At 39.8% G+C, this 12,456-nt stretch overlaps 1 protein-coding gene across 4 annotated transcripts in view; it reads right to left on the reverse strand.

Moving 5' to 3' along the window:
* Positions 1–12,456, reverse strand: part of thada (THADA armadillo repeat containing) — a 251,417-nt gene that overhangs the window by 127,255 nt on the left and 111,706 nt on the right. For all 4 annotated transcript variants that reach the window (XM_061910918.1, XM_061910920.1, XM_061910919.1 and 1 more), the window contains one exon: positions 8,457–8,588. In XM_061910918.1, the coding sequence (XP_061766902.1) occupies positions 8,457–8,588 (132 nt within the window). The remainder of the gene's footprint in view (positions 1–8,456; positions 8,589–12,456) is intronic.

Consider the following 12,456-nt stretch of genomic DNA (forward strand, 5'->3'; position numbering starts at 1 on the left):
ACATGCAGGAAATATGCAGCAGGCAATGTGTTGGGAACATTGTCACAACTTGTTCATAAAGTCTTTAGTTTGTTTACTGGGACGTTCCCTCATCCTTTATTTAACTGAAAACTGTATTAGTGTTCAAACACAATCAATACTAGCTAAAATGTGTTGTCATCTCATCAAACTGAACGCAGGATATGAAGATTATGTATGAGGTGTGAGAGGGCTCAATCCACGTTATTTTAGTTGGCCAAAATGTTGAACCAAACCATTAGGGGGCGTTGGAGAAGAACAAAGCTAGTTTATTAGACTTAACCTTCATTAGCCAAACTGCTTTGAGTTTTACATCCATCTATCCATTTTCTACCGCTTGTCTCTGTTGGGGTTGCGGGGGGTGCTGGAGCCTATCTCAGCTGCACATGGACAGAAGGTGGTTACACCCTGGACAGGTCGCCACCTTATCGAAAGGGCCAACACGTTTTATATTGATATAGAAAAGTAAATACCAGGGGTTTTTTTTACATTACTTGTGTTTTTTTCATCTCACAAAGTAATTACTTCCATTCATGTGACACAGTATCTTGTTTATGTTTTATTGTGTATAATTAATTCCTACACGGCCTATTTCTGCTCAAACTATTAATGGATCTGTCCCAATATAGCATCCACACGTACATATAAATGTACATAACTTGAAAATAATAATAAAAAAATACCTCACTATCGAAATGTAAAAACAGAGTTAAAGGCATAATGTAATAACAATAAGATTACAGGTTGATATTATTAATGAAAATAATAACTAATACTTGTCTTTAAATATTTGGATACCATTTATCCATAGCCTTTTTAATTACACATTGCAAATTACATGATGGTATTACATTCACACCCCAACACTGCTTTACTTATCAATCAGTAATCATGATATCAATTTTAATTAAAATAATCCTATTTATTACTTATGTATATGGACAAAAAGTGCATTTACGTTTTCTGGCAATCAGGTGCCAACTTTCAAAATTCTGACATTGTTTTTTATTTTTAAATCTCTTACCTCCAACGTTCCCTCTAAGGTACACGCCTGTGCAATTGCACACTGCTCATGCGTCCTCTGCGCACGGCAAATCTAGGGGGCGCACAAAATATAATAAAAAGATGAGCGCATAACGTCTCCCGTCGCTCACATGTGCGCCACTGAATGCTCAAGGAGTTTTGGCGTTTGCTCACACATATTTAAAATTGGAGGGAAAATTGCTTATGTCCATGAAGTGCTATCTTGCACAATTTATGTATCATTTATTTTAGTTATTATTGTTCTTTCTTTTTTTTCCTGCCATATCAATTTGTTTAATGCTTTTGTTGCTTTTATATGCACATTCAAGTTCTACTTGAGGTCCATGAAACAGTGTTATTTTTTTTTTAATCTACAGTAATGTTTCTCCTACAAAGGAAATCATTTGGAAAGTGTTGTGTTTTTTTTAAATAAAACTTGGTTAAATTTTTGGGAATTTTTATAGTAATGATGACCGTGATAATTTTGGTCACAATAACCGTGATAAGAAATGTTCATACCGTGACATTCTGTAATGGACAATTGTAATGTAATTGCTTCGTCAACTAAATTGATAAAAGCATCCCGACGTTACTTTTTTTTCTTAAAGTTTCAACTGTTTGACATCGCATAATTAACGTTCATCGTATAAACAACATGGCCGCAGCCATTTTGGAAGCTTGTGTCAAGGGTTAACAGAAAACGAGAACAGCGGACTTGTTCCGAGACATTCCACGTCCCAAGAGCTAGCTTACGTAGCCGAGGATCGGACCGCCAAGTACCCTGTCTTCGGCTGCCGCCCAGCTTTCAACGCACCCAATCTCTATGGCCCCTCCCATGACAGGTGGGCCCATTGGAGGGGGGACCCACGTTGCCTCTTTGGGCGCTTGCAACCGTGCCCCAACTCCGGGCCTGGCTCCAGAGGTAAATCGGAGCAAAAAGTTCTATTTTGGTTTCATCTGAACACATGACATTCTCCCAATCCTCTGCTGTATCATCCATGTATCCATTTTGGTATAAACTCAACTCGTCGTGTTTGGAGGAAGAAGAATACTGAGTTGCATCCCAAGAACACCACACCTACTGTGAAGCATGGGGGTGGAAACATCATGCTTTGGGGCTGGTTTTCTGCTAAGGGGACAGTAAAATTGATCCGTGTTAAGGAAAGAATGAATGGGGCCATGTATCATGAGATTTTGAGTGAAAACCTCCTTCCATCAGTGAAAGCTTTGAATGGTTGACCAAATACTTATTTTCCACCATATTGTACAAATAAATTCTTTAAAATTCCTACAATGTGAATTCCGTTTTTTTTTTTCACATTCTGTCTCTCACAGTTGAAGTGTACCTATGATGAAAATTACAGACCTCTGTCATCATTTTAAGTGGGAGAACCTGCACAATCGGTGGCTGACTAAATACTTTTTTTGCCCCACTGTATGTATACATACATATGAATATTCCAGAGCCCCTGCCTTGAAAGAAAATAATGTTTGCCTTGTTGCCCTAAAGTATGAGCCCTCCTTTATGGCAACGCTAGCCTTGACCGTAAAAAGTTAACGTTTGAGGGCCTGCCACATTACATATATACTTACATTATGTATATAAAACCCTAATGAAGGTGGTTGGATGTTTTCTTAGGGGCTCTATAGGCAGAATTGAACGGCTCTCATAGGCTCCATTGTAAGTGGACTTTTGATCACATTAATATAATATTTAGAATGCATTTTAAAAAAAATCCATCAGTCATGTTTTTTATCATGATTGTGAACGATTTTCAAAATTTAAAAGAAGTGAAGTTCCCCTTTCGGTGTTAATTTTGGTTTGACATTTACGTGCTGTGAAACTGGAACTCATTCGCAACCTGACAAGCACCTGCATTGACCAATAATAATTACCGGTATAAAGACCAAAATTTACTGATTGGCTAATGCAGTATTAAAATACAATCATTCTTTGTGGAAGAATGAAATTATAAGTTAAGTTCCTCTTTTGTACACGTGAAGAAAACACAGTTTTTACCAAACCAAAGTGAAAAATTATTTTAAAATATACTCTATAATATTACAAATTCATGAGGCTGAGTTTGAGGTCAGGACCTAGTTGCATGTGAAGTCAATGGACATGTTTGAATAATATTTGCAGACTTTTCCAACTCAGGAATGTAAAAAATGAAGGTTGGAACTGCTGTTTCCCATTCGTCTGAACGCTTCACTCCCCTGTAAACAGTGCAGTATATGATAAAGAATACAATCTAATCACTGAGTGTGACATTAGACTGTACAAACAACAAAACCTTGTACAGTCCAAATCTTGAAAAAATAAAAAAATAAAAAAACTTAAACTATACACTGTTTTTGGTTACAATATAGTCACGTGTTTCATTGTTGGCATAATTACTTTTTATGAGAATATCTTGTGATAATACGTTGTGTCAAAGTTGTAGAGATACCAGAGCAAAGTTGAAAAAATAAAATAAACCCAAACACAATGTTTAGACTACATGTGTTGTGTCTTGATGATAGTAAGTTTCTATACTTAGAAAGGCGATGAAGCAGAGAAACTTTGTTTGAGAACATTTTCGTCGTTGGGTGAGCAGGTGTGTGACCCTATTGATGTGATGTGAGCATTCCAATCGGCCTGCAAGCCGAGTGCAATCACATTCTCATTGATAGTAATGACAACAGGGAGGAGCTTAAGATGGAACATGATACGTTTGGTAAAGTTGGCCACTGAGGCAGCCCAGTGGTATGTCAGAACACTGCTCAAGGACGCATCAGCTTGTATAAAAGCAAAGAAACAGTTGAGAGATGCAGATAAACAAAACATCTAAATGGTTTTGACAGGGTTGCAACGATTAATCAGTTAAAGCAGTGGTCCCCAACCACCAGCTCGATTGGTAACGGGACGCAGAAGAATTCTATATTATTATTTTTATTTTATTTTTTTTTATTAAATCAACATAAGAAACACAAGACACACTTACAATTAGTGCACCAACCCCAAAAAAACTCCCGTTTGCATGACAAAAAACATGCATTACAATAAAACACAACAAACACAAAAACACACTGCTCTGTGAATGTGCAAGTTTTATGCAAGACTGTGCAAAAGCTGTAATTACGGTACAAAATGTTACGGTAGTCTATACAGGCATGCATAATAAATGAGTACTGTGCATATATTTGCAAATAAAGAAAGCTCTATTAACATTTTAAGATTAACAAACAAACTTTGCTTTTGGTTTTCAATTCAGCAATTGCATACCACTGGATGTAAAATATAATTGTTTACATGAAACCATATATAACTCTGTCTGGGGTAAAAATGATTTCATGTGTGTTTTTATATCTAGCAAGAATTCTCAGTTGCTAATTAAACATCAACATTTTTATCCGAAACATGTGTAAATGTGTCATTCACATTTTGCAAACGCACTAAAGTAACATACTTAACATGTTTGACCTGGACCAGACTCAAGACTCTGTGGCAGCCAAGCAAACAATAATTTTAGCTTAAAAAAGCATTTGTGTTTTTGCTGGAATTTTCAGAAGAGATTTAGATGGCAGGCAATATGCTGTCCAAGGACAAACAAAAATAAAAGGCAGTCGCTCAAAGTAAGCCACTGTGACCAACAGTCATGTGATGTTCTAAGTGACATCGAAGCAAGTAAGCAAACCATGTGGGATTCTGTCCAGTGGGTGTACTCATATATTCCAGTGATGCACCATGTTAGCTGTTAAGAGTTTGAAACACACTTAATAATTAGTAAGAAAGTTGCCGCAGCAAGGCACCAGTAATCTTGAAGGTGTGTTTGTTGTCTTAATCATATTGGAAAACTGCTATGTGACAGTTTTTGCAGGGAGGTCATTACGCTCTGCTTCAGTACATCACATGTTGGAATTTGTTCAATGAATCGCAGCTCTCTCATGCCACCACCAGACACTACCACAACCATGCTTAATGTAAGCAAGACAATCATTGCGGTACTAACTTGTTTTTTCAGCCAGACAATTATTATTTTTTAGACTATAATGACTGTGTCGAGTAATTTTCAGTGGATAGTAAATGTATACTGTAATAGGTGGGTTACACATGACATCCCATCCGATTTCTTCTTCTTCACGGCGTAATTCACACGGTGGTGAAGCAGCTTGAGCGCAGCATTAAAACACTTGAGTGTGAGTGTAAAGTTTGAGCAGAAAATGCTGTATTACTGTTCCGTTATTGGGTGCTCCAATCATTCAGATAGGGAGACACAAAATAGCTTTCAGAGTCCCGAAAGTGGTGGCTCATAAAGGTAATAAAGTCAGGAAAAAACTAAAGTGCGTCAAAGGAAATGGCTCTTAAAAATATCACTTTCATCATCTTGTGGAATACAATCGGAGAGCTTGTGTCTGTAGCGATCACTTTGTAAAATGTTTGTTAGAACATTTGATTTGTTTGAGAACCTTTCTGTGATGCAATCAAGTTTATTCTCTACTGTACTAGTAGTGTTTGATAGCAGAACTAAACTTAAAGAGAAGACCCATCCATCCATCCATTTTCTACCGCCTATTCCCTTTGGAGTCGCGGGCGGGGGCTGGTACCTATCTCAGCTACAATCGGGCAGAAGCCGGGGTACACCCTGGACAAGTTGCCATCTCATCGCAGGGCCAACACAGATAGACGGACAACATTGACACTCACATTCACACACTAGGGCCAATTTAGTGTTGCCAATCAACCTATCCCCAGGTGCATGTCTTTGGAGGTGGGAGGGAACCCACTCAGTCACGGGGAGGACATGCAAATTCCACACAGAAAGATCCCGAGCCCGTGATTGAACCCAGGACTACTCAGGCCCTTCGTATTGTGAGGCAGACGGACTAACCCCTGGGTCACCGTGCCGCCCTAAACAGAAGACAATAGGTCAATTTTTTTTGTTCTTTTGTGGTTGCTATGCCTAAATATAACTGCGAAGCCCTGCTTGTGCGATCAAACTAACGTAATGTTGGTCCAATCCACTGTATTTTCTTTCTTAATTTTCATAATAGAAACTAAGAGCTTAGTTGTAGTTGTGCAGGAAAGCCAAATGCTTTATTCAACACGAATGACAACATTATAGCGTCTTTGGTGATATTTGTTAGCATTAAGAAAAAATCCTTAGTATTAATAAACTAGATGAATACATCTCTCATAGCCTCAACAGCCTAAACTATATCTTGATATCGCTAGCAAACATTGATGCAAAACAACAGGGACATCTATAACTAAGACAAAATATACTTCACATCATAAAAACAATTGCAGACATGACTTGTAGATGAGACTAATATGACACATCTGTCTTTTGGGTTGTCAAGTTGTGCAAATAATAGCTAAGCAGAACATCAGCTGAACATTGATTAAAGTGAACTCTTCAAGTATATGAATTGGCGGGTAAGCTTGGCTCAGCTCGCGGCATCATGGTCAACTACAAGAGCAGTTTGTTTTTAAGGATTTATTTTCAGACATGTGGTAAAGTAAGCAGTCTTGCTCCTGCTCTACAGTTTTAAACAGCAACAGTAATCTAGTACAGTACGAGTAATTTCGTAATATTAGCTTCGGCCTACTTACGGTTTCATAAGTGTCCCAATGGTTAGTCTGGAGATGGCACTATAAGTTTGAAGTACTTTTGTCAAAGGAAATAGAGCAACGGGGTTTACAAGTTGTTTTTTTGTCTACCCAGGCAAAGGTGAAGTTTGTCCGTATGTCTTCTCTTCTTTTTCTTCCCCATAGGGAAGACATCTTGAATTAATGTCTCGTATTATGTCTTGCTTTTCCGGGTGATAAATCAAAACACAGTGCCTTATAAAAACACAGTTTTGATTGGAACCCCTTCATACTTTTTCACCAGCCCTTCTCCCACATGCAACTGTGATTGGATGTGTTTACCCACCCGCTCAAAGACGAATTTAAATGACTGGATTTAGTCTGTCAACAATTTTGTTTCGTTTTAATTTGTTGACCAAGTCGTCAATTCATTTGGTCATTGTTTAAGTCAACATGCTTTTGTTTTCATTCGTTATCGTCCTAATTTCGTCAAGGGAAAATAGGTCTTTGACAATTATGAAAACTAACATTTTAGTCAACAAATTTAGAGGCCTACTGACACCCACTACTACCCACCACACAGTCTGATAGTTTATATATCAATGATGAAATATTAACATTGCAACACATGCCAATACGGCCTTTTTAGTTTACTAAATTGCAATTTTAAATTTCCCGGGACTTTTTTCTTGATAATGTCGCGTATAATGACCTGTACGCGTGACGTCACAGGGTGTTATGAATATGAGCGCCACACAAACACACGGTGATTCCCTGTTTAAAATTCACGGAGTTTAAACTTTACTATGGATCACAGCGGACATGGATCCTGACCACTTGTCAACCAGCAGGTTTTGGTGAGAAAATTGTGGTTAAAAAGTCGCCTCTTACCGGATATCAGCTCAGCTGCCGTCGACTTCCCCGAGACACTGCGCGTCAACACCCGGCCGTGGACGTACACTTCCGACTATCAGGTACTGTTAAACTCACTAAAACACTAGCAACACAAAAAAAAAGGTCAGGGATTTCCCAGAATTATCCCAGTAAATGTCTCTAAAAACATATGAATCCGTCTCAATGCAACGCGATTGCAATCGCGTTTTTTTTTTTTTTTCTAGTCTGTCGCTATCAATATCCTCAAACACAAATCTTTCAACCTCGCTCAAATTAACGGGGAAATTGTCGTTTTCTCGGTCCGAATAGCTGTTTTCGTTGGAGGCTCCCATTAAAATCAATGTGAATATATGAGGAGCCCTCAACATGTGACGTCATCGTCTGCGACTTCCGGTAGAGGCAGGGCTTTTCTCCAGTTGCGAACTTTATTGTGGATGTTCTCTACTAAATCCTTTCAGCAAAAATATGGCAATATCGCGAAATGATCAAGTATGACACATAGAATGGACCTGCTATCCCCGTTTAAATAAGAAAATCTCATTTCAGTAGGCCTTTAACACCGGTGCAGATGTACCTAAAGTTGTGCCCAGGCGTATCTAAATCATGCTTATGAGATTAATTTTCAAACACGTCCGAAAAAAAAAAACATTGCAGTGAAGACTTAAGTTGTACTGGACTATAGAGTGCACTGGCATATAAACAACACCGGACTCTAAGCTACAGATATTTTTTGGCAGCCCTTTGGGGCAGTCGCAGCCCAATAACGGGCCTTGGCTCTATGGTTAAGAAACTCTGACCTAAAACCACAAAGAAGTCGTTTAAATGTAGATTATCATCATAGATCCCGTAGAAGTCATCTTCAGTTGCTTTCCTTTACTCTACTGAGTCACTAGAGAAAAAGCGCTATATAAATATAATTCACTTCACTACTTTAACACTTTTTCCTTACCTGGCGATGAACGGCATAAAAGGCGCAAGTCCCATCGGTGAAGAAGTGCCATCCATTGGAGATGGGTAAAGTCGACTGAGCACCAGCAGCAGCAAGAAGAGACTGGGATGAAGCCACACCTGACCACTGTGACTGCACACATACACAGACAATTTACACACTGTGCATGTATCACCTCTACAAATGCAGTCGCGGCCATTAAGTATTTCACAAAGTTTAAAACCATACAAATATGTCCATATTTAGTTGACATGTGGGAAAACACATAATTGAGACCTATTGATTCTGCATTCATGGTGGGCACGCATTTGTATCCCAAATTTGAACTCTAAAATAGAGAACAGAAAATTACAGCAACAAATTAATTTAGAGCAGTGATTCTCAATTGCTGACCCATTTTCAGTGGCCTTTGCCTGTGGAAAAAAAGCACAGAAAAAAAAAAAAAATTCTTGCAAAAAAAAACAAACCCAAAACAATATACTGGATATGTCTGCTTGTTTTTATGGACGGAATTTCTAGGCACAGTCAGGGCGTGAGGGGGTCTGGTTTGGTAGCTGTAAGATTACTCCCGTCCAAAGGCAAAACCTAGTAACTCACTTCTAGCTGATTTTGAGAAAACAAAGGAAAACCAATCTATCTTGATGCTGTCTTACAAAGATCTACAAAGTCATCAAACGTATAAATGTTTTCTTGAGCTTTCATTTTCTTGCCGATTGAGCCATGGATTGAATCTGCTAATAAACGTGTGCCCTTTCTCGAGATATTTTATTACAATTTCGGGTGGGCCCCATTCTGTGTTTGCATATTGGGCAAGAGCCGTGTACAGCGTCCAGTTTTTATTTTGACCTCCACAGTTATCTGCCCAAAAGAGTATGCAAGGGGAAGAATCGAGAACAATACATTTAATGAAGGTGCTTGCAACGTCCTGGGCCAATCTTCCAAATATCCCCTCGTGCCATAATATCACATAATCAGGTTGACCGTCGGCCCCCATTCGTGCAAATGTCTCATTAAAGACAATAAGGCGACTGACAAAGAAACTCTGATTGGTCCCTTGAGATACTAGGTTTTTCTGTTGTATCTACGCGGTTATGTGGTAGTTGCTAGGTCCTGCCATGCGCGTAACAGCTTACTTAAGGAACAAATTACAATATCGCATACATTAATGTAAAGCATATCACTTCAGAACTTCAAAATTATTATTAGCTCAGTTTTGACCAAAATTGAGTTACTGGGTTTTGCCTTTGGACGGGAGTTTAGGTCTCTGCTTTTTGCAGATGATGTGGTCCTGATGGCTTCAGCTGGCCAGGTTCTTTAACTCTCACTGGATCGGTTCCCAGCCAGATTGTGAAGCGACTGGGATCAGCACCTCCAAGTCTGAGTCCATTGTTCTCGCCCAGAAAAGGGTGGAGTGTCATCTCTGGGTTGGAAAAGAGATCTTGCAACAAGTGGAGGAGTTTGAGTACCTCGGAGTCTTGTTCATGAGTGAGGGAAGAGTGGATCGTGAGAGAGACAGGCAGATCGGTGCGGTGTATGCCGTGATGCGGACCTTGCATTGATCTGCTGTGTTAAAGAAGGAGCTATGCCGGAGGGCAACGTGTTCAATGTACCGGTCGATCTACTCACTTATGGGTTATGACCGAAAGGACAAGATCCCAGGTACAAGCGGCTGAAATTAGTTTCTTCCGTCGGGTGGCGGGGCTCTCCCTTAGAGATACGGTGAGACGCTTTGTCGATCGGGGGACTTCAAGGTAAAGCCGCTGCTCCTCCACATCGAGAGGAGCCAAAGGAGGTGGTTCGGGCATTTGGTGAGAATGCCCCCCGAACGACTCCCCGGGGAGGTGTATAAGGGCACGTCCGACCAGTAGGATGCCACGGGGGAGACCAATGACACGTTGGGGATAATATGTCACCCTGCTGGCCTGGGAATGCCTTGGAATCCACCAGGAGGAGCTGGACAAGGTAGCTAGGGCGAGGGAAGTCAGGGCTTCCTTGCTTAGACTGCTGCCCCCGCGACCCTTCCTTAGATAAGCGGAAGAAGGTGGATGGATAGATGGATGGATGCCTGCCCACCTGTGGCGTCATCAAAACAAAAATGGCGGATTGCGGTGGTCGAGAAAGGTCACAAGAAATCCAAACGTTTTGGCGCGGACATTTTAGGAAGAGCTAGAATTTCCTCAGGACAGAGGACAACAAACACCACTTAGCACACAGCATTGTGTTAACCTGCACACACAGCATCAGCCACCTGAAGCACATCCATCCATTTTTCTACCGCTTATTCTTTTCGGGGTCCCGGGAGGCGCTGGAGCCTATCTCAGCTACAATCGGGCAGAAGGTGTGTACACCCTGGACAAGTCGCCACCTCATCGCAGGGCCAACACAGATAGACAGACAACATTCACACTCACATTCACACACGAGGGCCAATTTAATGTTGCCAATCAACCTATCCCCAGGTGAATGTCTTTGGAAGTGGGAGTAAGCCGGTGTACTCGGCCGGAGGTAACCCAAGCAGTCACGGGGAGAACATGCAAACTCAACACAGAAAGATCCCGAGCGTAGGAGCGAACACAGGACGGACGTTTTCCAGTTTGAATATTAAGTGTCTTGTCTTTGCCGTCTATTCAATTGAATATTGGTTGAAAAGGATTTGCAAATCATTGTATTTTGTTTTATTTACGATTTACACAATGTGCCAACTTCACTGGTTTTGGTGTTTGTATATGCATTATATATATATATATATATATATATATATATATATATATATATATATATATATATATATATATATATATATATTTTAGGGGTGTAACGGTACACAACAATTTCAGTTCGGAACGTACCTCGGTTTAGAGGTCACGGTTCGGTTCATTTTCGGTAGAGTAAGAAAACAACAAAATATAAATTTTTGGGTTATTTATTTACCAGATTTGTAAACAATGGCATAACATACATATACACACAGGGTACATTGCCAGGGTTAATACATATATAACATATATAAAATAAAAACTAAATAAGTTAAGGCTCAGAATGGTATCTTAACAAAACCTTTCTCCACATAAAGTGCTTTTTTTGACTGATTGATTGAGACTTTTATTAGGGGCTTCATGGTGGAAGAGGGGTTAGTGCGTCTGCCTCACAATACAAAGGTCCTGCAGTCCTGGGTTCAAATCCAGGCTCGGGATCTTTCTGTGTGGAGTTTGCATGTTCTCCCCGTGAATGCGTGGGTTCCCTCCGGGTACTCCGGCTTCCTCCCACTTCCAAAGACATGCACCTGGGGATAAGTTGATTGGCAACACTAAATTGTCCCTAGTGTGTGAATGTGAGTGTGAATGTTGTCTGTCTATCTGTGTTGGCCCTGCGATGAGGTGGCGACTTGTCCAGGGTGTACCCCGCCTTCTGCCCGATTGTAGCTGAGATAGGCGCCAGCGACCCCGAAAGGGAATAAGCGGTAGAAATGGATGGATGGATGGACTTTTATTAGTAGATTGCACAGTACAGTACATACAATTGACCAAAAAATGCTAACACCCCAATAGGTTTTTCAACTTGTTTAAGTCGGGGTCCACGTTCATCAACACGGCCCGCCGTTTTTTGTAGACATCCATCCATTTCCTACCGCTTATTCCCTTTTGGGGTTGCGGGGGGCGCTGGACATGTTCCATAAATATTGATGTTAAAGATTTCTTTTTTTGTGAAGAAATGTTTAAAATGTAGTTGATGAATCCAGATGAATCTCTATTACAATCCCTAAAGAGGACACTTTAAGTTGATGATTACTTCTATGTGTAGAAAAATCTTTATTTATAATTGAATCAATTGTTTATTTTTCAACAAGTTTTTAGTTATTTTTATATCTTTCTTTCCAAATAGTTCAAGAAAGACAACTACAAATGAGCAATATTTTGCACTGTTATACAATTTAATAAATCAGAAACTGATGATACTTCTTTATCTCTTTTTTTCAACCAAAAATGCTTTGCTCTAATTA

Source organism: Nerophis ophidion, linkage group LG09 (assembly GCF_033978795.1).
Source record: "Nerophis ophidion isolate RoL-2023_Sa linkage group LG09, RoL_Noph_v1.0, whole genome shotgun sequence".
In the NCBI taxonomy this organism is placed as follows: Eukaryota; Metazoa; Chordata; class Actinopteri; order Syngnathiformes; family Syngnathidae; genus Nerophis; species Nerophis ophidion.